The sequence below is a fragment of the Lithobates pipiens genome, unplaced genomic scaffold (genome assembly GCF_037356315.1).
Source record: "Lithobates pipiens isolate NorthernLeopardFrog02 unplaced genomic scaffold, aLitPip1_a1.2 Scaffold_23, whole genome shotgun sequence".
Classification (NCBI taxonomy): domain Eukaryota; kingdom Metazoa; phylum Chordata; class Amphibia; order Anura; family Ranidae; genus Lithobates; species Lithobates pipiens.
The window spans coordinates 87,817,584-87,841,374 of NW_027507785.1; the positions used below are offsets into that span (position 1 = coordinate 87,817,584).

The 23,791-nt window shown below is 42.1% G+C and overlaps 1 protein-coding gene across 1 annotated transcript in view; it reads right to left on the reverse strand.

The window, feature by feature from the left end:
- Positions 1–8,788: 8,788 nt before the first annotated feature.
- EOGT (EGF domain specific O-linked N-acetylglucosamine transferase) overlaps positions 8,789–23,791 on the reverse strand; it is an 83,912-nt gene continuing 68,909 nt past the window's right edge. The window contains exons 13-16 of the mRNA XM_077451978.1: positions 21,038–21,099; positions 18,994–19,113; positions 15,237–15,339; positions 8,789–12,176 (exon numbers count right to left, since the gene is read on the reverse strand). Of these exons, the coding sequence (XP_077308104.1) occupies positions 12,030–12,176; positions 15,237–15,339; positions 18,994–19,113; positions 21,038–21,099 (432 nt within the window). The 3' untranslated portion in view covers positions 8,789–12,029. The remainder of the gene's footprint in view (positions 12,177–15,236; positions 15,340–18,993; positions 19,114–21,037; positions 21,100–23,791) is intronic.

A 23,791-nucleotide genomic window follows, 5' to 3' on the forward strand; every position in this document is an offset into this window, starting at 1 on the left:
TAGGTCGGTCCCGGTTTCCTCTAGTTTGGATATTGCCCTGTTGGCTCTAGCAGATCCTATATTTTAACAACTTGTCGAGGCGCCTAAAGTAATCTTTACTTCATATTTTTTTTCTCATTTTTCTTTTTTATCAGCCCGTGAACCAGGAGTGACTGACGAATTTTGGCACTTCAGCAATATTTAGTGTCCTACATGCTTCAAATGTATTTTGAATATTATTTTATGTGTTTTCTTGTTATATTTTATTCAGTTATGGCCAGACGCTAGATGTCCTCTTCGACTTTGTTTGGGTTGGCGGTCGGTCTCACTCATACACTAGGAAAGTTGACTCTTTAACCCATCTGGTGGGCGGTTGAAACCCCCTCCAGGCTCACACTTGTTTGTGTGCTCCATTCGCACTCTTTTGGCCATTGTTTGCACTAATTATGGTTTGTTCTTTTTTTGTTTTTTTTCTTTTTCTGTTCAAAATGTTTCAAATCAGCTCACCATGTTGATCTGCTCACGTTCCCCCAATGCTTGAGGTGATTGCCCCCTTCGACCAAAAGTCAGGGACGTGATAAGACCTGCAGCTGTTGCACTATTGATGTTTGTATTTGTACAAAAGCAAGCAATACCTGTCATTATGGATGCTGACTTTTTCTTTTTCTTTTTTCCCTACATTATTTCTTCTAATGGTTATATGTACAAAAAAAGATGAACAAAAGAAAAGAAAAAAATAACACCAAAATACATTTTTATCTGTCTCAAAAAATGATAAATATTTCCTATGAGTTCATTGTAGGACCACATAATTGTCATTCGAAGTGCGACAGCACTGAAAGCTGAAAATTGGCCTGGGCAGGAAAAGGGTCCAGTATTGAAGTATTGCCCGATATTGAAATGGTTAATGCATTGCAAACCGCACATATACAATATTACCAAAAGTATTGGGATGCCTGCCTTTACATGCACATGAACTTTAATGGCAGCCCAGTCTTAAGCCTCGTACACACGATCAGATTTTCGTCAGGGAATTGTGTGATGACAGACTGTTGGCCTAAAATCCGACCATTTATATGCTCCATCAGACAATTGTTGTCCAACTTTCCGCCAACAAATGTTGGATGGCAGGCTAGTAAATTTTTGGCGGACGACAGTTTGCGGTTTGTTGTCAGAGTTTCCTATCGTCTGTACACAAGTCTGTCACACAAAAGTTGAAAGTACAAACACGCATTCTCAGAATCAATGCTCACCAAACACGACATTAGCAGAAGGTGCCCAAAGGGTGACGCTCAAGAACTGAAATTCCTCGTAGTACAATTAGATCGTGTGTGGGCTCCATCGGACCTTTGCTGTCCAAAATCTGATGGACTTTCGAAATAGAACATTTTTCACATTTTTTCGCCAGAACTCCGCCAGACCCAGTTCCTAACAAGAAATCCATTCGTCTGTATGCTAGTCCGATGGACAAAAACTGACGCTAGGGCAGCTATTGGCTACGAAGTTCCTTATTCTAGTCCGGTCGTACGTCATCACGTTCGAATCCGTCGGACTTTGGTATGATTGTGTGTGGCCAAGTCCGTCGAGCCTCCGCCGAAAGTCTGTCAGGAAGACCGTCGGACCTAATCTGTCAAAAAGTCCAGTCGTGTGTACGTGGCATTAGACATGTGCAAGGTGGAAGGTAAAAATCCTTTACTGCAGAAGAGACATAGTAAATAAATAAATTAAAATAAAACGTACTTCTTGCAAATTTTCAGCACTAAAGTTCCGCTTTAACCTTTCTGCACAAATTCTTCCAGACCAGCTTGGCTTTGATAGAAAAAAAAAACTGTCTTGATAGCCGGGGAAAAAAAAATAAGATGGAAGATAAAAATAAACAGGGATGATTAAAGCCAGGCATTGATGGATGCTCACTGGAGGTATACGCTGTATTTTCTGCTGACCTGGTTTTCATGGAGCCGATGCCAGCCACCGATCTACGTCCCCAAACAGAGGATTCATGATTGATCAGGAGAGGGGACTCCCAGTGTGAGACGGCACAGGAAACGCTCGAAAATATGAGAGAATGAATCAGGTTAGTCCCTGACCACGATCTGTCATGGCTTCACAGGGCCTGCTGGGAAATTCTGAAGCGTGAAGTCTTTTTGGACATTAAGAACTCCAACAGACGGTGTGAAATGACTTTACTTTGGAGGCCTGCGGGCAGGAGGGGGGCGGAAGTGCTCTGTTTGTCCTGGGGGGGTGACAGATTTCAATGTGGAATAATCCTTATGTACCTCGCCACAACCCAATGTAAGGCTTTATTAATTACCGCAAAGTGTTGCACCCCAGAGCAGCCAGAATTCCCCTTCCACTAATCCTAAGCAGCTTAATGATCGAAATTTTGACTTCAACAGAATTACTTTGCTACTCTTTTTGTGCAATGGCTTGCTTGAATGGATCGTTTAAAGAGGCCTTGACACCAGCTTAAAGCTGAACTACAGGCATACAAAACTTTCATTTTAAATATATTCCTAAAGGATAAAAATCACCTTTGTGTGAACTAAAACCCAGATATTATCATGTAAAAGTAGCAGTGACTGCATCACTGTGCTGCACATAGCAAAGTTGTGGGAAGGATCCAGTAAGCCCCACCCACTACAGACTGGCTGCAAAAAACTACAGGAGGGGGCGGAGATGAGACCAGTCACCCTGCACAAGGAGAGAGAGCAGCCGTGGCCCAGTCTTTATTAGAGGAAGTCTCTGCACAGGGGTGAAGTCTCACACTGGATAACTGCACAGATCTGGAAGAAATACTCAAACCACACCAAGAGCCAAGTAAGGTAACAGCATTGAAAAAAATAAGTATTTGACATGCTTGCCTGCAATATTTTCCCTCTTTTTTTTACTCACTTGCAACTGGCCTCTAAACATGCTAGCCAATTTGACTAGTCATATCTCTAGTACAGCCCCCTTCCCTGCTTGCACATTATAGCCCTCTACTCTTTTGGTAGTGTTGAATTACTCTCTGTGCTGGCCCAGCTCCTTTACCCCACTACATTTATGTAAGCTTCCAGGGTCAGAGTGAAGAGGAATACTCTAGAGTGTCACTGAAGTGACAGTTCTGAGTCGGCTGACATCACATCCAATCTGGCTACATCCAGCAGCAGTCTCAGGGCTTTTGGATATCTACACAAGGGAGGATTTTTACCGATTAGTGAATGAATGGCAGAGGGTCATTATCACACTACAGAGTATGACCACATGGGGTATTCATGGGGACATATCTGTTGGTGGCGCCAGCTGCCTGGTAGCCAATCTCAGGCCTATTGTTACCATCTTTAGAGTTCAAGCCTTGCATGCAAAAGACAATGATGTGATTTGCATGCCCAGTTGGACAAGCAAAGTTGTAATAACACTCCTATCTGATGGGAGTGTTCCAAGATTGAAGAAAGGCTCTTGGTGCGTATAAAACCCCTTTCACACCCGAGCTGCCCCGGGCGTCAGTGGTGCTATTTTTAGCGCCGCTTTACCGTCGTTTTAGGGGCACTAGTCGGCCGCTAGCGGAGCAGTGTTAAATCCGCCCACAAAACACTGCCGGATCTGCGTTTTTCTGGCGGCAAGTTCACCACTCCAAAGAAGCTGCTGGCAGGACTTTTTCTGATGTCCTGCCAGCGCACCGCTCCAGTGTGAAAGACCTCAGAGTGCATGGAGCAGCTGTTTTGGGGCGGTTTGCAGGTGCTATTTTTAACGCTATAGCGCCTGCAAAACGCTCCAGTGTGAAAGGGGTATAAGGCTTCATTCACATGGGCACTGAGGTCCATAGTCCGTGAATGATCTGGGTGTTCAACCACTTCAATATCGGGCACTTTCCCCCCTTCCTGCTCAGGACAATTTTCTGCTGAATGACAATTGCGTGGTCATGCAACACTGTACCCAAAACTACATTTTTATCATTTTCTTCCCACAAATAGAGCTTTCTTTTGGTGGTATTTGATCATCATTGGGTTTTTATTTTTTGCTAAGCAAACTAAAAAGGTTTTTCTTCGTTTCTGTTATAAAATTTAGTTTTCTCCTTCAGTGGCGGACACTGATGGGCACTAATGAGTTGGCACTGATGAGGAGGCACTACTATGTAGAATTGATGGGCACTGGTATGCAGCACTGATAGGCACTAATAGATGGCACTGATGGGCACTAATAGGCAGCACTGATGAGGAGGTACTGACAGTCATTACTGATGGGCACTGATTGGCATCTGTGAAGGGCACTGACAGGGGTTACTGATGGGCACTGATTGGAACTTTCTGACATTTTGGTGGGCACTGACTGGCATCTGATGGGCACTGACTGGCAGCTGTGGTGGGCACCTCTGATGGGGGCTACGCTGATTATCAGCGCAGATCCCCCATCTGACAGGAGAGGTGCCAATCGGCTCTCTCTGTCACCGCGAACCAAGGAAAGTCGATTACTGGCACATCCTGGTTCCCACTGTGATCAGCTGTGATTGGACACATCTGATCACGTGTTAAAGAGCCTATGTCATAGGCTTTTCATCTAGATCAGAAATGCGGTGTGTCAGAGTGACACACAGCACCACCGATTGCCTGGATATGATGTCCAGTCAGGATAACGGAGCCACATTGCGGATGTCAATCCGCAATGGGACGGGTGGGAAGTGGTTAAATTGGAACTTCACTCTGTCAATCAACATTGATTATTTTTAATCCTCATGCTGCTAGCATTAGTAAATGGATAGGAAAATATATCATATTTACTTGTTTTAAACACTTTTTTTACATTTCTTCAGTTGCTTCCTAGGTTCTTCTTCTGGGCTCCAGGAAGTAAATGCTGCATGAATCATTTGCCCTTACTCGAGATGGCCACGACCAAAAAGGCTAGAGCTTGTTTTTCTAAATAAAATAAAAATAAAAACAATAACAAAATAAAGCATGGAGACATGGATGAATAGGGGAGTTTGCTTTGAATATTAAAGTGGTTGTAAAGTCAGAAGGTTTTTTTATCTTAATGCATTCTATGCATAAAAAGCCTTCTGTGTACAGCAGCCACCCCTCATACTTACCTGAGCCCAATTTCTGTCTAGCAATGTCCACGAGTGTGTCAGCCATCCGAGACTCTCCCTCATGATTCAAAGTCAATTAGCCAATCAGGAGAGAGAGGGGGCATGCCGATCTGCGGTTCTGTGTCTGAATGGAGACACGGAGCTGCAGCTTGGCTTGGGTGCCCCCATAGCAAGCCACTTAATGAGGGGGCACTCAACAGGAGGGAGGAACCAGGAGCACAGAAAAGGGACCCGAGAAGAGGAGGATCTGGGCTGCTCTGTGCGCATCCACTGCAACAGAGCAGGTAAGTATAACATGTTTGTTATTTTTATAGGAAAAAAAAATAGACTTTACAATCACTTTAAAATGAATTAAATAAATTTGTGGTGCTCAGATACAGTGAAGATCTGTTTTAGGCGGCTGAAGACACCAGGTGCGGGCAACCTATTCAAGTCTAAGGGACAGAGGCTTGTCCCAATTTGATAGCCTTGTGGGTGTTTGGACCTGAAAGCAGTCAGTGTGTATCCAGGGCTGCTCACCCATGCCCACATAGCTGTCAAATGTAAATGTCAAGTGTGAATGAGGCTTTATGCACACAAAGAGCCTCTGTTCAGTCCTGGAACACTCTAGGGTTGCCCCCTTATCCCTTTAAAGCAAACACATATTAATTACACAGGTTCTGTGGCTGATTAAGGTGATAATTAAACTCAGTGCCTTATCTGCATTAAATTAGCCTCAGAACCTGTGTAATTCATATGTGTTGGGGTTTAAAGGGATGAGGTGGTAACCCTAGAACACTCCCATCAGTGAATTACATCCGTGCTTGTCCAACAGGGCATGCAAAGCTGCATATATAGGCTTGTCCCAATTTGACAGCCGTGTGTACACCAGCATGGCTGTAAAATTTGGACAACCATCTGTGTTCATGCAGCTGCTGAGCTTTGCATTCCCTCTTGGACATGCATGTATGCAAGGATGTAGCTGCTGTGTCATAGTTACATAGTTAGTGAGGTTGAAAAAATATATCTAGTTCAACCAAAAAAAATATATATAATCCCATATACACAATCCTATACCCACAGTTTAACCAGAGGAAGGTGAAAAACCTCAACAAAGCACGATCCAATTTTCTACAGCATGGGAAAAAAATCCTTCCTGATCCCCCGAGAAGCAATCGGATAGTCCCTGGATTAACTTTACCTATAAATGTTAGTACCCAGTTATATTATGTACACCTAGGAAAGAATCCAGGCCTTTTTTAAAGCAATCTACTGAGCTGGCCAGAACCACCTCTGAAGGGAGTCTTTTCCACATTTTCACAGCTCTAACTGTGAAGAAACTTTTCCATATTTGAAGATGAAATCGGGTTCCCACCAGACGTAAGAAGTGTTACAGACCTAGCTGGGACAGGGGCTTTTGGAATGGACTGGGAGCAAGCCTCTTACCCATTGACTAAGGGCCCTGGTATTTAAGGGAACACTACTCTTTGGAAGGTGTGTACCTGGGGGATCCGTAGAGTGATCTTGTTACTTTGGATTTAAGTATATGTCTCCTCAAGACACACAAACTGGGACTAGGCCTGGGAGCCATGTTAAGGGCCTAGATGCCACATTTCCAGCAATGATTGCTCCATACAGTGGGACTCATAGCAGATGTAGATGTAATCAGCAAGCCACCTGTCTGGGGTTACCTGCTACAATGTGTTTATTGTAAGTAGGTCTAGTATGCCTCCTAAGGGTCTTTCACCCATGTTAATTTGTCTGCTAGCAAACCATTGTGAGTTGTGTTTATACTTGTAATAATATGTATTGTCATCTCTGAGCTTGGGACCAGGAAGTCTGACCTGGAATGATACCCATGAGTCATCCAGGTCGCTAATTAACGTAATGTTAGGTCTTTTGTTGTAATTATATTCCTGTATACAGGTTATATTGTTAGGCTAATATGATCAGGAGGGGGGGGGGGGTCCTCCTGTGGGATATAAAAGTATGTGTCTGAGTTTCAAAATCAAGAGTTCCAGCTTTGCATCCAAACCAGTCCTGCCTAGTTCTTGGTTGCAATATGCAGCTATAATATTTGATATTTATGTTCAGACTGGAGGAAGCGGTATATGACAGAAGCACTCAAGCAGAGTGTGTAAGTCGTTCCGTTACAAGGAGTGCCTCCTTGTTCTCTGTGATGACCTTAAAGTGAATAACTCGACACTAAGTTCACTATATGGACCACTTCTTTATTTGTACATGTTGATCATATCCCCTCTTAAAGTGGAGGTAAACTCCCCCATCGTTTTCAGGCAAGGAAGCTGCCATCTTTGCCTCTGTTTAATCTTCAACTGCTATGGTGCTGCACATGTGATTCGTTATGACACCAGCCATTGGATGGTTTGATAGTTTGGCTGAGTGCACAGCCAATGGGCAGTTAGCATTCCTGGCATGACTTTTTTTTTAACTGTTTAAATCCATGGGTGTACTTCCACTTTAATCTCTTCTTCTCAAGAGAGAAAAAATTCAGTTCCTCTAATCTTTCCTCATCGCTGAGCTCTACCATGTCTCTTATCAGTTTGGTTGCCCTTCTCTGCACTTTCTCCTGTTCCTCGATTTTCTTTTTGAGAACTGGTGCCCAAAACTGAACTGCATATTCCAGATGAGGTCTTACTTACTAATGATTTGTAGAGGGGGGAAATGATATCTCATTTTGTCACCATAGACTTGAATAGGCTGGCAGCTTCAGCCACGTAAACACCCAGCCTATTCACGAACTATGGACCTCAGTGCCCATGTGAATGAGGTCTATAAGTAAGAATGATCATTTGTAAGTGAACCCAACCCTTAGGCCTCCTGTACACTGAATGTTTGGTCTTCTCCCCTAGACACCTTTCCTCCTGGCAGCAGTGCTTTGGCAGAAAAAAATGTTGGACGCTTGTAAGCACTGGTTCATCTGACGCACCCTGACGTCACTTCTGGTTCTGTGCATTCCACGCTGGTGCACACGCTGCTGCGAAGCAGGAATCAGGCTGGCCACACCATCCATCCCCCTGCCAATGGAGACTGCACTCTGGGATGGAGTTCCGGACCCTACAGTAACCATACATCCTATACGGACATACCCATGCCTGTTTTCTCACAGTTGTCATGTGATTAGCCATTTGACTGTTTATACCAATAAATTCTTCTTATTTCAACATACTGCACTTAGTAGGCACATCTTTCCATTTCTTTTCTCATCCTTGAAAATAGTTGCTCACACATAAAGGTGCCACTGAAAACTGATGACAGGAATAAGGCGTGATTGTGAATAGTGGGATCTTTTTTCTTTAGGAAGATAAAACTTATAAAAGTCCAGGAAAGAGACGCTGTCAAATGTTTCTTCATTCACGTGTTCGCTAAGTGTAAATTTTAATTTTTTTTTTTTTTACAAACCCCCACCCCCCCCCAAAAAAAAAAAAAAATTAAATTTTTAAGTAAGTTTCCAATTTTGTGTTGGGCTGCAGGTTGGACACTCTTGTCCTAGAGTGCCTATGCTTCTGTGTATTATTACCCTTGGGCAGGAAGTGTATTATTGACAGGATCACCAGGTGAAAATAAAATAAAAAGTCTGAAATGTGAAAATAACCGAACAAAAGGCTCAATTTAGGAAGGAGTAACGTTTTTGGAAAAGATGGCCAGAAAGTCTTTATCCACCTACAAAATAGATTTTGTGCAGTGCATCCCTCCCCTTTGGTGAAAACTGTCAGAATCAAGACAAATAACCACACAAAAACACACAACCCAGTGAAATATTTTTTTATAAAACAGACTTCCAACTCACCTTGCATTTATTTCTGATGAAATGTAAAGTCAAACTAATGGTACAAAAATAGGATTTTTGACAATTTGATAATTTTCCTTTGATACTTCAAATTTAAGTTGAAAAAAACAAAACAAGTAAAGTATGCAAAGTGAGGGATCACTGTTTTTTGGTGCAGCTTTTATCATTAATTTTTGGTATATATATTTTTTATCAATTTTGGGGACTTGAGTATTTTTGCTGCACCAGCGCTCGAGTATTCTGTATTTTAGTAAAACAAGTAAAGTGTTTACAAATCTTATAATACAATACAGCAATCAAAATGTGGAACAGTAAGTAAAAAAAAATAAAAAAAAAATCACTTCACTTCAAAATTAATTAGGTACAAGATATAAAATGTGTATTCAAAATCCACTATGATCTCCTTTTATTTTATTTTTTATTTTATAGTGCATTTGCTTATATTTTTTTTCTCCTTTCCTCATTATGGTCATTAAATAAAACAAAAGTTTTTTTTTTTATATATAATTTTTTAGCTAGAAGGGTTTTTTGCATGGCGAGCAGGGTTTAGAACCCCTGTTGGGTTTTTACTGGTATCTGGGAGCATCTGAGAGTTTTTCCCCGACTTACACGTTGACAATGGTTTCTCCAGACAGAAAAGTGAGCGGTAGTCTTCTTCAGCAATAAAAACAAATAGACCGCCCGTTTTATTGTTGTCCCTGACCCCGTTGCAAATTTTTCCTCAATTCCAGTCTAGCAAGTCTTTGCCGCTATGGGGTTGATTTACTAAAACTGGAGAGTGCCTAAAACTTCCAGGTTTTATTGCCAAAGCTTAACTGAACAAGCTGAAGTTAGAAGCCGATTGGCTACAATGCACAGCTGCAACAGATTCTGAGTGCACCAGTTATAGTAAATCAACCCCTACGGGATTGAAGAGAAATTTCTCCAATGGAGCCTCAGACACCAGTAAGAACTCAACATTTTGAAATACTGCACATCAATATATTTAACCACTTCAATACCAGACACTTAGACACCTTCCTGCCCAAGCCAATTTTCAGATTTCAGCGCTGTAGCAATTTGAATGACAATTGCGCGGTCACACAACATTGTACTAAAATTTTTTATCATTTTTGTTCCCACAAATAGAGCTTTCTTTTGGTGGTATTTGAGCACCTCTGCGATTTTTATTTTTTGTGCAACAAATAAAAAAGACTGAAAATTTAGAAAAAAAAAAACAAGTTTTTCTTTGTTTCTGTTAAATTTTTTTGTAAATAAGTACGTTTTCTTCTTCAATGACGGGCACTGATATTGCTGCACTGACGGGCACTGATGGGCAATGATGAGGTGGTACTGATGAGGTGCCACTGATAGGCGGCACTGGTATACAGCACTGGCAGGCACTCATAGGTGGCACTGATGAGCACTCATAGGCGGCACTGATGGGTACTTATGGGTGGCACTGCTGGACACTGATGGGTGGCATTGCTGGGCATCACCGATTTTATTTTTTACATGATGGTGCCAGTCAGTGCCCATTTGTCAGCACTGATTGGGCACATGTGGATGGCCATGGGTTACATACCTGGCCATCCACATGTTGCCCACATCCCTGGTGGTCCTGGGGGCTTCCCTGGTGGTCCAGTGTGGGCATCTGAGGGGGGGGGGTTGCACTGATAAACAATCAGCACAGACCCCCCGTCAGGAGAGCTGCCGATCGGCTCTCCTCTACTTGCATCTGTCAGATGCGAGTGAGGAAAAGCAGATCAACTGCTTTTCCCGTTTACATCGTGATCAGTTGTGATTGGACACGGCTGATCACGTGGTAAAGAGCCTCCGCCGGAGGCTCTTTACCGAGATCGGTGGAGCGGTGTGTCAGACTGACACACCGATCGCCGCGATGCGCGCCCCCATGGCGGCATGTTATCCTGAAGGACATCATATGACGCCCAGTCAGGATAACAGAACCACTTCCCGGACGTCAATCTGCTATTGACCGGATGGGAAGTGGTTAATTTTCATATGCAGTCAGCAGGTGGCATCCTCTGCCCCTTTTTTCATATTTTGCAGCTCCCCCTCACCACATGCTGTAAAATGCCTGCTGTTTACAGTGCTCAGTAGCTCAAAATGAAATATACACACATGAGAATTGACTCTTCTATTTACTTTTCCTCCTTCGTATGATTCTGTTAACGGTTTCAAATGAGAAACAAAGTTCCCCAAAAAATCTCTTTCTAGAAAATCCCATGACATGGGTGAACATTGCCTTAATTGTTTATTTTTAGTGTAGAAAAGATCAGTTTAAAATGTATAAAATGTTAAAAATTAAAGCTGAACTCCAGGTCAGCTAAATACATAAATGAAATAAATATAGAGGGGCTGCTTGATTAGACAAAGGATTGTATTTCTGAGATCTACATAGCCCTGTCCCACAATACAGCCATGTAGGTGACCCCACATACAGTGAAGGAATAAAAAAATAGCGTCTTTCCTGCAACCCCAGCCTTCTAACTGAACAGTAAAATACTCATAAGAGACTGATAACAGCAGCAGGAGCTCACTCTGCTCTCTCATCCTACCAGCATGTTGCAATACACCTAACTGGCTCCTAGTCCTGCCCATCCCTGTCCCAGTCTGAGCTCTGCTGTAAAGGTGACTGTCAGAGGCTGTTACCGAGTCATATTCAGCTGCTTACACTAGTTGCATTAAAAAATGCATTGAAACGTTTGTTAATAGAGAGCTGTATAAACGTGTCTTTTGTATCTGTCTGGCATTCAACTTTAAAGAGCCGCTTGCTTAACGTTTTGTCCCAAAACTATTATCTTTTCCCTTTAAATAACTTAATGATCGTCATTTTGTGTGCCAGCCCTGATCTCTAGAATCCTTGCTTCCTTTGACACTGAACGGAGCCGCTGTATTTAATTTTAAGCTCTCTTATCAGACTTCACTCATGCGATAAAGCCTTTTAGCCGAGTACAACATGACACCTAGAAGGCAATTCATGTCGTTGATGGTTTATGTTCCGGACTAGCGAGTAAGGCGTGTTGCGGAAGCAATGCATGATGGGTAAAAAATGTTGTTTCCTTCTCTGCCTATTTAAAAATGTCCTCATCAACAACATAAAAAAAAAAACATTACTAATAAATAAACAAATTACACTGAATAAAATAATTTTATGTAAAAATGTGGATAAGTTCTATGTTGGATCCCAACTGTTAACGGTCAAAGCTCATCACGCGGTTTTCGAAACGGCCACTTCGGATGATGGGACACGTAAGCCGCAGCCGAGCCTACCAGCCTCATGAATTCGTCGACATCGAAGGAGTAGTTTGTGAATTTCGGATGCTCCCCCAAAGTCGGGTGATGTCCCTATAATAGACAGCATCATTTCATTGTCAGGTAAAAAAAAATTTTTTATTCTACCGACAGACAAGTTAATTAAGTCACTCTGTGCACAGAACTAGCTTTCATTTAAAGCCCCCAGGAGCTATTGATCTTTTTTTTTTTTTTTCTGCATAGGGCACAAGGGGAATTATTGACAGGTTGAACTAATGACCAATTAATTTTCCTTTGCTGTAACCATAGCCATCAATGTGTGACCAATCAATGGGCGAGGAGAGGACAATGTAGTTTTACAATAAACACAAACTGAAACGGCAACTTCCACACAACCGCTGAAACTTTGTGGAGTCTTCTAAACGCTAAAGCTATGTACACACGATAGGATTTTCCGACAACAAAACCGTGGATTTTTATCCGAAGGATCTTGGCTCAAACTTGTCTTGCATACACACGGTCACACAAATGTTGTCGGAAATTAAGAACGTTGAGAACGCGGTGATATACAATACGTACGATGAGCCGAGAAAAATGAAGTTCAATAGCCAGTGCGGCTCTTCTGCTTGATTCCGAGCATGCATGCACACAATCGGAATTTCCGAAAACAAGTCTTGTTGTTGGAAAATTTGAGAACCTGCTCTCAAACATTTATTGGCGGAAATTCCGCCAACAAATGTTCTATGGAGCCTAAACACGGTCTGACTTTCCAACAAGCTCACATCCAACATTTGTTGTTGGGAAATCCTATCGTGTGTACGGCCCATATCGAGGCCGGTCAGTGTAGACTTATATAATAAAAGCGATTACCGTGAAAATCACTGCATCCACCACCACACAAATTCACAATGCAGCTTATCAGAGACCTCACATCAGCAAGGGAACTCAGTGATATCTTTTCTGCAGTCACCACTTTGATCTAGCCTGCTTTCCACCAGCTTCTGTCGCAAGGCAAAAGCAACACCCTGCTAATGATTAATCACCGCCAGGGTATAACAAGAAAGTAGCGCTCCAAGCACGCAGATTATTACAGTTGTGCTCACTGCAGAGGCTGGGTGGGGGTCTATAATAATTTACCACTTGGATTTTTTTCATTATACATCATCTCAGAAAAGTGAGTACAACAATCGCATTTTTGTAAATATTTTATGATATCTTTTCATGTGACGACACTGAAGAAATTACACTTTGCTAAAATGTAAAGTAGTGTAGAGCTTGTATAACAGTGTAAGTTTGCTGTCCCCTCAAATTAACTCAACACAAAGCCATTAATGTCTAAATGTCTGGCAACAAAAGTGAGTACATCCCTAAGTGAAAATGTCCAAATTGAGCCCAATTAGCCATTTTCCCTCCCCGGTGTCATGTGACTCGTTACAAGGTCTCAGGTGTTAATGGGGAGCAGGTGTGTTCAATTTGGTATTATTGCTCTCATTCTCTCATACTGGTCAACATGGCACCTCAAAGAACTCTCTGAGGATCTGAAAAAAAGAATTGTTGCTCTACATAAAGATGGCCATGCTATAAGAAGATGGCCAAAACCCTGAAACTGAGCTGCAGCACGGTGGCCAAGACCATTTAGCGGTTTAACAGGAAAGGTTCCACTCAGAACAGACCTCGCCAAGGTCGACCAAAGAAGCTGAGTGCGCGTGCTCAGCGTCATATCCAGAGGTTGTCTTTGGGAAATAGAGGTATGAGTGCTGCCAGCATTGCTGCAGAGGCTGAAGGGGTGTGGGGGGGGGGGTCAGCCTGTCAGTTCTCAGACCATATGCCGCACACTGCATCAAATTGGTCTGCATCATCTGCATGGCTGTCATCCCAGAAGGAAGCTTCTTCTGCACAAGAAAGCCCACAAACAGTTTTCCGAAGACACGCAGACTACAGGACAGATTACCGGAACCATGTCCTGTGGCCTGATGAGAGTAAGATAAGCGTATTTGGTTCAGATGGTTCAAGCATGTGTGGCGTCAACCAGGTGAGGAGTACAAAGACATGCGTGTCTTGCCTACAGTCAAGCATGGTGGTGGGAGTGTCATGGTCTGGGGCTGCATGAGTGCTGCCGGCACTGGGGAGCTACAGTTCATTGAGGGAACCATGAATGCCAACATGTACTGTGATATACTGAAACATAGCATAATACCCCTCTGTTCGTAGACTGGGCCGCAAGGCAGTATTCCAACACTGTAACGACCCCAAATACACCTCCAAGACCACTGTCTTGCTAAAGAAGCTGAGGGTAAAGGTGATGGACTGACCAAGCATGTCTCCAGACCTAAACCCCATTTAGCATCCGTGGGGCATCCTCAAATGGATGATGGAGGAGTGCAAAGTCTCTAACATCCACCAGCTCAATGATGATGTCATGGAGGAGTGGAAGAGGACTCCAGTGGTAACCTGTGAAGCTCTGGTGAACTTCATGCCCAAGAGGGTTAAGGCAGTGCTGTAAAATAATGGTGGCCACACAAAATATTGACACTTTGGGCCCAATTTGGACATTTTCACTTAGGGGTGTACTCACTTTTGTTGCCAGCGGTTTAGACATTAATGGCTGTGTGTTGAGTTCTTTTGAGGGGACAGCAAATTTACACTGTTATACAAGCTGTGTATTCACTATTTTACATTGTAGCAAAGTGTAATTTGTTAAGCGTTGTCTCATAAAAAGATATAATAAAATATTTACAAAAATGTGGGGTGTACTCACTTTTGGGAGATACTGTGCGTGTTTTTATTTGTTCAATGAGTACCAATTATTTTACTGTATTATCAATTTTGGGAAGCGCTATATACCACTTACAGCTGCCGGTTTTTTTATTTAAGTTTTAAGTAATAGGAGCGATAGGTTGACTCTTATTTTGCTCTTCCCAGGATATGCTACTGTGGGCAACAGTGAGAGTACCACTAACAGCCAGGTTTATCAGAGAGATATGGTGGTAAGTGTAAATTGGGCAAGACCCTCTTTCACGATTGTATTGCTGTTTGCGCTCCCACTAGGGAGGAGATGACCTCTCTCTTCCTGTGGTGCCTCTCATCGCTCCGTACTGGCCAATACACAGATTAAGAATATGTATCCTCCAGACCTTACAATCAAAGACTTACCTTATCCTGAGGAAACACCTTGCTGGCCTTCTCCCACGTGATGTAGTGAACTCCTCGAAGCCTTGCCAAGTCCAAGTAACACCTTTCATCTTCACAGTTATACCTGAAAAATTCATATCATTCATATTACTGACCTGTCCATAAAACAATAGCAAATGTAAAATGAACACAAATGCAGGAGGATAACAATTATGGGAATACTCAGTTAAATACAAGTCAGAAATGGAAGCTCTCGCCCTAACAGCCCTTTTTATATTCACTATATGGCCATATGTTTTTGGAAACCTGACCATCATTCCTACAATATCCCCAGAAGTAGGTGGACACTTCTCTAAATGATTGGGTTCCAGTGTTTCCATTGAAGGGTACTGTTAACGCAACAGCATATAAAGACAATTATGGACTTGTTTAAACTTCTTGGTGAAGGTCCCTTTCTGTTCCTACATGACTGTGCCCTTAGGCACTAAGCCAGTTCCATAAAGACATGGTTTGAACTTTTAGAAGTACTGTATGAAGTATGCTATAGCAACTCCATATTAATAGCCTCAGTTTTGGAATAGGATATACAAGTTCATATAGATGTGATGGTCAGGTGTCCTTTGGCCATAAAGTCTACAATCATTCTATCTGAAATCCACTATAGGCAACAATGGACTAGGCATCCTGTTATAGTTTACTAGAGATCTTGTCAGAAGTGGAGACTACTCAATATTACAGGGGATACCAAAAAAAGGGAGAAGGGGGTATCCATGTTCTTTGACATATTCCTTAATGGACCTGTACATAAAGACAATTATGGGCTTGTTTAAACTTCTTGGTGAAGGTCCCTTTCTGTTCCTACATGACTGTGCCCTTAGGCCAGGGGTCTCAAACTGGTGGCCCTCCAGCTGTTGCTCAACTACAAGTCCCATGAGGCATTGCAAGGCTGACAGTTACAAGCATAACTCCCACGGGCTGAGGCATGATGGGACTTGTAGTTTTGCAACAGCTGGAGGGCCGCCAGTTTGAGACCCCTGCCTTAGGCACTAAGCCAGTTCCATAAAGACATGGTTTGGACCAGTCTGGTGTGGTGAAACTTAAGTGGCCTGCACAGAGTCCTGACCTCAACCCTTCTGAACACCGTTGACATGAATTAGGACACTCTAAAAAGGTGATCCAGGTCTTCTCACCCAACATCACTACTTGACCTCACAAAGGCTTTTTTGACTAAATTGACACAAATTCCCAGAGAAATACTCCAGAATCTTGTGAAAAGCCTTTTAGAAGTACTGTATGAAGTATGCTATAGCAACTCCATATTAATAGCCTCAGTTTTGGAATAGGATATACAAGTTCATATAGATGTGATGGTCAGGTGTCTTTTGGCCATAAAGTCTACAATCATTCTATCTGAAATCCACTATAGGCAACAATGGACTAGGCATCCTGTTATAGTTTACTAGAGATCTTGTCAGAAGTGGAGACCACTCAATACTACAATGGATACCAAAAAAAGGAGAAGGGGGTATCCATGTTCTTTGACATATTCCTTAATGGACCTGTACATGAATCTTAATTCATACATCCAGCATGTCACTAGTAAATGGTAATGGTTCAACCGAGAATTTTTTAAACTACGGTAGACTAAATGGATATTTTCTAACCCTTACCACCATAAATTCCCATAAAACAAGATTTACACTGTAGCAATATACCTGCACTACGTCACGGTTATAAACGCACTATTAATGGAGAAGGAGCCCTGTCACTGTGATTAATGGCAGTAGATTATCACAGTCTTCACATACAAGTAGATAGATCTGGTCTGCTTGGGTACCAGACTGACCCCCGCACACAAATCTCGTGGGAAACAAATGTTCTGCTTATTTTAAGAATCTATAAATACATATTGAACATTCTTCTGCAAGATGTCATTTTAGGAAATATGAACAAATGAAGAACTCCAAATACTTTTATTTTCAAATGGGAACTGCAACAGGAGCCATTATATTCTAAAATAATGTAGCAACTCTCCCATTGAATATCTGAAAAACTGTAAGCTTTTCTAGTCCAAATACTCACTATATACACTATATTACCAAAAGTATTGGGACACCTGCCTTTACACGCACATGAACTTTAATGGCATCCCAGTCTTAGTCCGTAGGGTTCAATATTGAGTTGGCCCACCCTTTGCAGCTATAACAGCTTCAACTCTTCTGCAAAGGCTGCCCACAAGGTTTAGGAGTGCGTCTATGGGAAGGCTTGACCATTTTCCAGCAGCGCATTTGTAAGGTCAGACACTGATTGGATGAGAAGACCTGGCTTGCAGTCTCCACTTTAATGCATCCCAAAAGTGTTCAATAAAGTTGAGGTCAGAACTCTGTGCAGGCCAGTCAAGTTCCTCCACCCCAAACTTGTTCATCAATGTCTTTATGGACCTTACTTTGTGCACAGGTGCACATTCATGTTAGAACAGGAAAGGGCCGTCCCCAAACTGTTCCCACAAAGGTGGGAGCAAAAACTCACGGTTTTAAATGTGGCAACGCTACTGGCATTTTTATAGCGTCTAGTGTGCATGAGGCCTAAAGTTCACCATATACTGTATACATTTTGACTGTACAATCTTCAGATCTGCCAACAACTGCACAGGGCTTGCTTGATTGAATATAATGAAATGGCTACATTAGGTACACCCTCCAATTGCACAGTTGTTTGGTAAATCTAAAGGAGATTGTATAAAGACTGTACAGTCAATCTGTAATGTTTGTGAAGAGCTTAAAGCGGAAATAAAGGCCCAGATACTTACCTGTTCCAACCGTTCGACGCCCACAGGTCCCCTGCCAGCATCTCCTCCCCAGCTTCTTCTGGGTGCCCGTCTTTAGCTACCTTCATTGGTTGGTGTGGGATGATGGCACATCCCTGCATACACAGAAATGCAGTCATCCCGGCACACAGCCAGTGTGCATGAAAGTAAACTAAACTGCGCATGGGTGGCTCATTGTACATTCTACAGGGTATTGCGAGCAGGTAGGTAGGTGTATTTTTTACAGAAGAGACTCTTTAAAAAGTCTATCTGCAATATTTATTTCCACTAAGGGAGTACAGTGTAAATACAGACATGGATCCCAATCTCAGCAAGGGCTTGTTTTCAGTCTCATTCCTGAACTGGAGGTGGAGTGTAAATGCAGACATGAATCATAATCTCATCAAGTGCTTCTTTCAGTCCAATTCCTGAAATGGAGGTGGAGCTTAAATGTGGACATGGACTGTAATCTCAGCAAGGGCCTATTATCAGTCCAATTCTTGAAAAGTAGGTGGAGTTTACATGCAGAAATGGATCATAATCTCAGCAATGACCTGCTGTCAGTACTTGAAAGAAGGTGGAGCCTATAGGCACACATGAGCACCATGGGTTTCATTTACTAAAAACAGAATCTAGTACAGTTGTGCATGGTAAACAATCAGCTTCTAACTTCAGCTTGTTCAATGAAGCTTTGACAAAAAAAAAAAAAAATGGAAGCGGATTGGTTAACATGCACAGCTGCAGCAGATTTTGAACTCTCTGGTTTTCGTAAATCAACCTCCCATGTGTCCAAGACATTGCAAGTCCTTATAACTGCATATTATTAGTTAATGCACAATATGAAATATAGCTTAAAAACGCAACTTCGCTTCAGGATTGTTCTTCACTTGTAGCATACTTGCCCCCTATCAATAATAACCTTTTTTCTTTGCCCGCAGTATATTTTTTTATCAAAGCAAAAAAGGAACTTACAGCTCAAATACAACGGCCCAGTCTGGTAAAAAGAGCAAATGCGTCAGCCCAGCCCCATGCATCCCAATAAATATATCGGAATTATGTGTGATCTTTAATTGTTCAAGAAATCCAAGAGATCTAAAAGGAAAAAAATAAAAAATAAATAGAAAAATTACTTCGGTCATAAAGATTCTGTTTGGACTCTGGAATAGAGAAAACTCTTTGGGAGGTTTACCCTGCAACTGCTCCACTCACAGCAGTCATTTAGCAATGTTGTAGACTACAGTGCCGCACATAGGCCACATTACCTCAAGCAATACGCACCTGTGTTCAAGCATATCAAATGACGTCCTCCCATTCTTGCTGCAAAGGCGCGCCCGCAGGGGCGTGCAGATCGCTGGTGCACGTTGTCCCTTGGACCCAGGGTATCACCGATTTTGGTAAAGAGCCGATGACGTAGGCTCTTTACCATGTGATCAGCTGTGTCCAATCACAGCATTGGCATTTCTTTTCCTCCCACCCAAGGGGGCGGGGTACGTCTATGGAAGCCCTACCAGAATTATAGTACTATGCTGTAACCATCTTTTGGCTATAGCTTGGTACTAAAGTGGTTAAATTACAGTAAGGCTCCTTTCAATCTTGCGAGGGGGGGACGGAACAGGCAGTTTTTTCTTATAAGTTGACATGGTGCCACTTGGATGGGTACACATTGCTGTGGTAATTTTGACACTACCTGCCGAGTTTAACAGGCTGCACCACCTGTCAATCTCTTCCATGTAAGTGAATGGGCCAGTAATCGCGAGCTAAACAAAAAATAAAAAGGCAAAAGGAAAAAAATAAAATTGAAAATGAATGCCTGCAAACCTCCTTTACACTCTTCTGAAAAGTGGTCCATCATAGACCACTTATCAGGGGGCCGTAGATATCGTGCTAGTGTGAAAAGAGCCTAATTGAACTAGCACTTGTGAATGTTTGGTGAAAGTCACATTCACTGCTTTATAAATCTGTCCCCATGTGTGAGCAAAGTCGTACAGGTGACCATTAAAAAAATATCTTGATAATCAATGAATGTAAAATGTAAAAGTAATTTACTTATTTTTAAGTGATCCCCAAAATGACCCAAAGTGAGCAGTTGTTGGATATAAAGGAACATTTCTAGTAACACTTTCTGCTATGAGCAGGGCCATCTTTAATATTGACTGGACCCTGATCAGGCAGCGATTGTGATTGGTTGCTAGAGGTTACAGTGTATCATTACCACTCACTGACTGGCTGCTAGAGGTTACAGCACACATTATGGCTCACTGATATTTTCTAGAGGTTACAGCATAGGACTTCTGCTTGTTGATTGGTTGCTAGAGATTACTGTACATCAATACTGCTCGCTGATTGAATGCTAGAGGTTATTGAAAATGTTTACCACTCACTAATTGGTTTTTAGAGGTTACTGCACATTACTACTGCTCACTGATTGGTTGCAAGAGGTTAGTGCACAGCATTACTGCTCACTGATTTATTACCAAAATTCAGGGTGCTATGGCACCATGTTATTTTGAAGAAGAGTTCCACCTCCAATTTGCTTACTTTTGCAGAACATGAGGTTAGGCTTAATTACCACAATTGTAGGCAGGACTTTCAAGCATGCTCCTTTACCTCCCTAGTGGGCAGCATTCAGCAGAAGTGATAGTGGATGTGACCTTAGGGGGACATGATATACATATGAATGCCGTCTATTTAAATATCAATGCCACGGTCCACGGCTATTTACATATTAATGCCACCGCTATTTACATATCAATGCAGGTTATTTACATGTAAACAACGGGTCTGCAGGTGAGCCATCTGTATATGGCAATAGGGCAGAGCATGGGACTAAAACTTCAAGGGATAAGGGAATTTAAACTGGGATAGTTGGCAAGTATGAGGCAGCTGCTTTGGGCCCCACTACAGTAATGGGGCCCTGGGCAGCTGCCCCTTTTGCCCTGCCTTAAAAACGGTCCTGGCTATCAGAACCAAATGGGTTACTTAGGATAGTTACAGTTGACATTTCCAGTTCACCTACCTGTACTTGTAATCCACAACATTGACTTGGTAGAGAGGAATCGTCTTCAAGGCACCAACCAGCTAGAGAGAAAACATCCACCAATCAAATATTAGAAATGGACAACTGAGTAGATCTGCAACTCAACACTTTTTGCTCCAGTTCTCAGTGTGTGTCAGAGAATGAAAATGGAGATATCACCATAAAATTGCAGTCCAATAATAAATCGATTTTTTCCAGTGAATCTTACAATAGGAAAAAAAGCAATCTATAGTCCACAACTTAAGCAACCAATATGCCACACAGGAAATGGATTTTGATCGATAGTTAAGATACAATATAAGAAAAGTACTGCGCTAATATACAAATAATATAGTTAAATTTGCAATAAAAAAAAAAACACAAGACATGCGGTAAATACATCCAATTATGGTGAAATTATGTGATAGGCGTAATAATGTCCAAAATATTTTATAAGAAAAGTCCACAACAAGTATTGACTAAAAAGTTAATCGAACAAATCACGTGCCACCTCCACCAGGACTCCCAAGGTTGTGCTCTTATAGCTTGACCCCAACTACAAAGGTCAAACAAGCACGAACAGATGGATATCTCCAAGCTAAATCTCTCTTGAACAGTCCCATAGATAATAGAGGCACTTTCCACCGTTTTCCATAATCTGATTGATTGAAATGTGATTAAGTCGTGTCAAGTGTCTAAGTGCTGAAGGTTGATGCAAAACAATGGACCATGTTCTGCCCTGGTCAATATAAAGAGAGTCTAAACTGATTGGAAGAGAGGTTAGGACTATACGATTGCTTGCCGATACAATAGTTTTGAACAAATCGCATGTTGATCCTTTAACAAAACTGAAACGTGTGGCCACCATTACTGGGAGTAAAAATGGTCACATGACTTTTCACATCAATTTCCTATTTGCTTTTAGGAGAAATAAATAAATAAATAATAAACAAACTAAAACATACACTATATTACCAATAGTATTGGGACACCTGCCTTTACATGAACTTTAATGGCACCCCAGTCTTAGTCCGTAGGGTTCAATATTGCGTTGGCCCTCCCTTTGCAGCTATAACACCTTCAACTCTTCTGGGAAGGCTGTCCAGAAGGTTTAGAAGTGTGTCTATGGGAACTAACTATGAAACTATGAATGTTTGACCATTCTTTCACAAGCGCATTTGTGATGTTGGACAAGAAGGCCTGGCTCGCAGTCTCCGCTCTAATTTATCCCAAAGGTGTTCTATCGGATTGAGGTCATGCTTTAATTATGGACCTTGCTTTGTGAACTGTTATGCAGTCATGTTGGAACAGGAAAGGGCCATCCCTAAAACTGTTCCCACAAAGTTGGGAGCATGAAATTGTCCAAAATGTTTTGGTATGCGGACGCCTTCACTGGAACTAGGGGGGCCAAGTCCAACCCTTGAAAAACAACCCCACACTATAATCCCCCTCCACCAAATGATTTGGACCAGTGCACAAAGCAAGGTATAATGAGGTACATTCTATTCTACATGTATAGAAAGTGTTGGGATTATAAATTGTACATTGTTATTGCAGACAAGAGACATATAATTAGAGTTTTGAAATGTTGAAACGTTAGAACATTAAGTCATTGAAGTATTGAAATATTAAAATAAAATATTTTTTAGTTTCTAATGGTTTTTAATGTTTTTTTTTAATGTTTTAATTTTTCAATACTTCAGTGACTAAATGTTGAAACGTTAGAACATTAAAATACTCCAATTATACCTCCCTCGTCTGTAATAACAATGTATAATCCCAACACTTTCTATACATGTGCTTTCTACTACAACTTTAATTATACACACATACATTTGGTATTTATCTCATCTAGAGCGCTGTGATGTGGATACTTCTAGAGTATACCCACAATGCGATACATCTCCCAATCAGCCACTCCACTCCATGTATATCTACCACATTTTACAGACTTTCTTTTGCTTTCCAAGGCTCTGATGAAGAGGGAACCTCTCGAAGCGTGTTAGCCTACCATTGAGCATTTGCCCTTGTATGGGCATGATTAATTCTTAATGAATATTTTGTAACCTAGTTTTTATGAATACGTTGTAATTTCTTTGTACTCATCTACTTTGTTTAAGAATAAACTATAGCATTTTGATTCATGTGTTAGATCACGCACCTTCCACTGCTCCTTGCTGGAGGCTCTGACATACCAAGACAGCCACCTCCACATAGAAACAGAACAAGACATGGTAAATAACAGGAGGCCACAGGCAATATTGGTGGCTGGTTCTTTGCCCTCAGCATGCCTTTATTAAAATCGTTACAGGTTTTGAAAGGGGAATCTTCCAACTGGGACACTTGTTACTTTAGAACTGTCTTGGGGAGGGATTTCCTCTCTCTGAGATTTCATCCTACTTCCTGTTGTGTCAAGACTCCTGCCTGTCAGGTGAAAGCATTTTGGCGGCTGCGCTGTTGCCCGACTGCTTACACACTCTCCCCGGTACCCCACCATGTTTTCTTGCCTCCACTTGCCCAATCTGCGGGCCCAGGACCAACATGGGAGGCGGGTGGCGGGTGAAAGGGAGGGAGGAGAGCGGACAATCGTCCACTCTCCTGTGCTTCTTGCTGTGGCCCGGAAAAGCAAGGTCCATGGCATCACTTCCGGGTCAGCCTGTCAGTGTCCCCGGCTAGATTGGCTGAGAAGTAATGTTGTGCAATGCAATCTGCATTGCAAAACATTCAGTAGAGCCCAAAAGAGACATGCAGGGT